This window comes from Triticum dicoccoides, chromosome 5A (genome assembly GCF_002162155.2).
Source record: "Triticum dicoccoides isolate Atlit2015 ecotype Zavitan chromosome 5A, WEW_v2.0, whole genome shotgun sequence".
Taxonomy (NCBI): Eukaryota; Viridiplantae; Streptophyta; class Magnoliopsida; order Poales; family Poaceae; genus Triticum; species Triticum dicoccoides.
In genome coordinates this window covers 12,027,237-12,031,274 of record NC_041388.1, presented here as the reverse complement: position 1 = coordinate 12,031,274, position 4,038 = coordinate 12,027,237, and the positions used below count along the sequence as shown (strand labels likewise).

At 54.8% G+C, this 4,038-nt stretch overlaps 1 protein-coding gene across 1 annotated transcript; it reads left to right on the top strand.

Moving 5' to 3' along the window:
* Window positions 1-406: 406 nt before the first annotated feature.
* Window positions 407-1,513, top strand: LOC119304277. The gene has a single exon (XM_037581457.1). It carries the CDS (start codon window positions 407-409, stop codon window positions 1,511-1,513), a length of 1,107 nt encoding a protein of 368 aa, XP_037437354.1.
* The last annotated feature ends 2,525 nt before the right edge of the window (window positions 1,514-4,038 follow it).

Sequence of the window (4,038 nt, the reverse complement as noted above, 5' to 3'; positions counted from 1 at the left end):
TTCAGTGCCTTCAAATTTGCCAGAAATTTTTTCCTAGAATAAGTAGAAATTACAACACGGAGTTTGTAGTGGTGAAAATCTGTATATCAAGGGCATAAGGAAGATGTATGTGGTCACGCAAAAAGAGAACTAGGCCTAGCTTGGGGCCTACCCCTAAATGACCGAAATAAATTTTTGCGGCGCGCTTCTGGCTCGAGCATTGGAAAATAGGCACAGAAAAAACTTGTGTACAATTAAAAGGATTTCCAGGGACAAAACTGCTAGGGCACAGTTCTCACTTGGGTTAGCGCAGACTCGCAGGCGTAACCTTAAAACCGAAGCTAGGGATCGATCCCCTTCACTCTCACCCGCCTCGTTTCCAGTCCAATTGTCCAAACATCCTACCCTTTTGAATCGCGGTCCTGCCATGGCGGCGCCGCGACCATGGTCCAGCCTCCATGAAGACCTTCTCCGCCGTATCATCCTCCTGCTAACGTGCATCGCCGACCGCGTGAGGGCGTCGGCCGTCAACAAACACGGGCGCCTGGTCGCGCTCCAGAACCCGTCCCCGCTGCCATGCCTCGTCAGACCGTCCACCACCCTGACGGAGAGCTACCGGATCTTCGGTCGCTTCCCCGATCCGCGCCCGTCCCTCTCCACCGAGGGCCGCGCAGAGCGTTTCTGCGGCTCGGCTCCAGGCGGCTGGTTCGTGGTCGCAACCCCGCACGGGCGCGGCCACGCCCTGCTCAACCTCGGCACGGGCGAGCGCGTCGCCCTCCCGGATCGCGTCTGCATCCCCATCAACTCCGGCGACATCAGGTGCCCCATGATGATCCGCGCAGCCGCCATCTCTGCCGCCCCGTCTTCTGGTGCCTGCGTGGTCGCTGCCATAACGTCCACCAGGACAACCATGGCCTTCTGCCGGCCGGGCATGGAGTGCTGGACGTCGCTGCCGGCAAAGATGACGGCCCGGCCGAACGCCCAAGACCTGACTTACCACGACGGATGGTTCTGGGCCGTCGACTCGGATGACGACCTCTTCTGCTACAAGGCCGAACTTTCGACATCTAGGCAAACCATTCTACATCTTGCCTACGGGATCGGTGCTCCCCGGACGGACATGGCACACGGCGAGATCGTGTCCCGCTACCTCCTGCCATCCGCCTCTGGCGCCGATCTGCTGATGGTGAGGAGATTCATCTCGCCGGCGACAGGCCGCACGTCCCGGTTCCAAGTCTTCAGGCTACAGAAGGCACAGGAGGGCCGGCCGGCTTCCTGGCGCGTCTACAAGATGACCCGGCAGCTGCTCTTCGTCGGCCGGGCCTGCTCCAAGGCCTTTGACACCGGACACGCCGGCAACCCGGGCTACATCTACTTCCTCGACGACGTCTACCCTGGTGGTCCGCACCAGCAGAACCAGTATCCTTGTGCTGATGCGGGCGGGTGGGGTTACTCAATCCCCGGTGAGATCCAGCGCTGCCTGCCATCGGCGCCACCCTCAGACACCTCGTCGTGCATTTGGTACCACCATTAATTAAACCAGCTACCCAGCACCAGGTTCAGTTTGAGGCACCATTGAGATTTCGATCAGTTTATTAGAGTACGTGTCTGTTGTTTGTGTTTGCTCTTGTCAGTGTTTCTTTGTTGTGGTTCTATGGGAAACTGCATATCCAGTTTGTTGTGTGCTCCTGGTCTGTATTTGTTGTATTTGTTGTTTTTGTCAGTTAATTTGCAGGCTGTTTTCAAACTCATTTCATCTATATGAAATTGTCAACTATTTAGACTGCTACTGGGCTACCAGCTACCTATCTATGTTGTTTCAATTATCTGTATGATTTTCTGCTGTGGTATTTTCCGCAGTATTTCAAGCAGGGCACTAAATTTCTGATTGTATCGTATGAGTGCATCAGTCAGTGGCAGAGAGGGTCTCCCCTGTTTTACAGAGATCTGTAAGACTGCAACTGAATATTTCATGTGTGTTCAGGTGTAGGGATCAACTAGTACTGAACTACTGATATGTTGAAGACTTTAGGGCATCTCCAGCCGTTGGCCCCCCCAGGACGCATAAAAATCGCCCCCTGGGGCCGAGCCGGCGATACAATCGGCGCTGGGGGCGGTTTTGCGCCCAGTCCTCGCCCCCAGGCGCTGAAATTGGCCCACTTTGCAGCCCAATTTCGGCGAATAAAGGGCCCATATGGGTGAGAATAGGCTCATATTCGGCATGGTTTCACCGTGTCTCGGCGTTCAATTATCAACACAATTATTTCTTATCACATATTTCATCATAGAAAAATCAAATACTTCAACAAAATATTACAACAACAAATAGTTCAATACAAATTATATAGTTCAACAAATAAAAACTCGTATTTCATCACACGGCGTCCCTCTTGAGCCTCCATAGGTGCTCAATCAGATCTTTCTGCAGTTGATGATGCACCTGTGGGTCTCGGATCTCCTGACGCATACTGAGATAGGCAGTCCAAGTTGCCGGTAGCTGGTGATCAACTTCGGCTAGAGGACCCTGCCTGTAGTATGGTTCAGTGCCAAACACTGGGTCTTCTTGCTCGCTCTCGATGATCATGTTGTGCAAGATGACACAGCAAGTCATAATCTCCCACATTTGATCTTTGGACCAGGTCTGAGCGGGGTACCGAACAACAGCGAATCGAGATTGAAGCACACCAAATGCCCACTCGACATCCTTCCTGCAAGCCTCCTGAACTTTCGCAAACCAGGCGTTCTTGCCTCCTGCCGCAGGGTTTGAGATCGTCTTCACAAATGTCGACCATCTCGGATAGATGCCATCTGCTAGGTAGTACCCTTTGTTGTATTGGTGCCCATTGATCTCGAAGTTCACCGGAGGAGAATGGCCCTCAACGAGCTTGGCAAAAACAGGAGAGCACTGCAACACGTTGATGTCATTGTGAGTTCCCGGCATACCAAAGAAGGAGTGCCAAATCCAAAGGTCCTGTGTGGCTACCGCCTCAAGCACCACACTGCAACCGCCTTTGGCACCTTTGTACATCCCCTGCCAACCAAATGGGCAATTCTTCCATTTCCAATGAATGCAGTCGATGCTTCCAAGCATCCCAGGAAATCCTCTTGCTGCATTCTGGGCTAGGATCCGAGCAGTGTCTTCCGCATTGGGTGTTCTCAAGTATTGTGGCCCAAACACTGCCACCACTGCCCGACAGAACTTGTAGAAACACTCTATGTTGGTGGACTCGGCCATGCGCCCATAGTCGTCGAGTGAATCACTGGGAGCTCCATATGCAAGCATCCTCATTGCTGTCGTGCACTTCTGGATGGAGGTGAATCCAAGAGCGCCAGTGCAATCCATCTTGCACTTGAAGTAGTTGTCGAACTCCCGGATGGAATTCACAATCCTGAGGAAGAGCTTTCGGCTCATCCGATAACGGCGTCGAAATGTTCTCTCGCCATGAAGTGGAGCATCGGCGAAGTAGTCGGAGTAGAGCATGCAGTAGCCTTGGAGACGATGCCGGTTCTTTGCTTTCATCCGCCCCGGCGCCGAGCCACCTCGCCACGGCTTTTCATTGCTCGCCAGAAGCTGGCCGAGGGCGGCGAGCACCATGAGATGCTCTTCTTCCTTGACGTCGGCCGCGGCTTCCTCCTCCAGCAGCGCGGCGAGCTCTTCCTCCTCATCTGAGTCCATCGCCGAGGCAGGCAAAACGCAGAACACCTTGCGCCCAGTGGGCGTGTACCCGCCGTTAAACCACGCCTCCGCGGCCGAAAACGGCGGCCGAAAACGCCCAGCTGCTGTGGGAGGGGCTGCCGCGGCGAAGCGCTGCTATTTTCCGGCGGGGAATGGCTATTTAGCGGAGTAGGGCGGCGGCCATCGCCAGGATATAGCTAGTGGTGGCCGAGGGCGCGGGGGGTGCGAGGCGAGTCGGGGGAAGAAAACCTTGACTTTTTCGCTGTCGGTGTGGGCCAGGCGTGCTTTTCCCTAGCGCCAGAGCCCCCAACTGCTCCCCAGCGCGCCGGGTTCGGCCTGTGACCGCCGGGCGGAAAAAAGGTCCGAACCGGCGATTTTCGGCG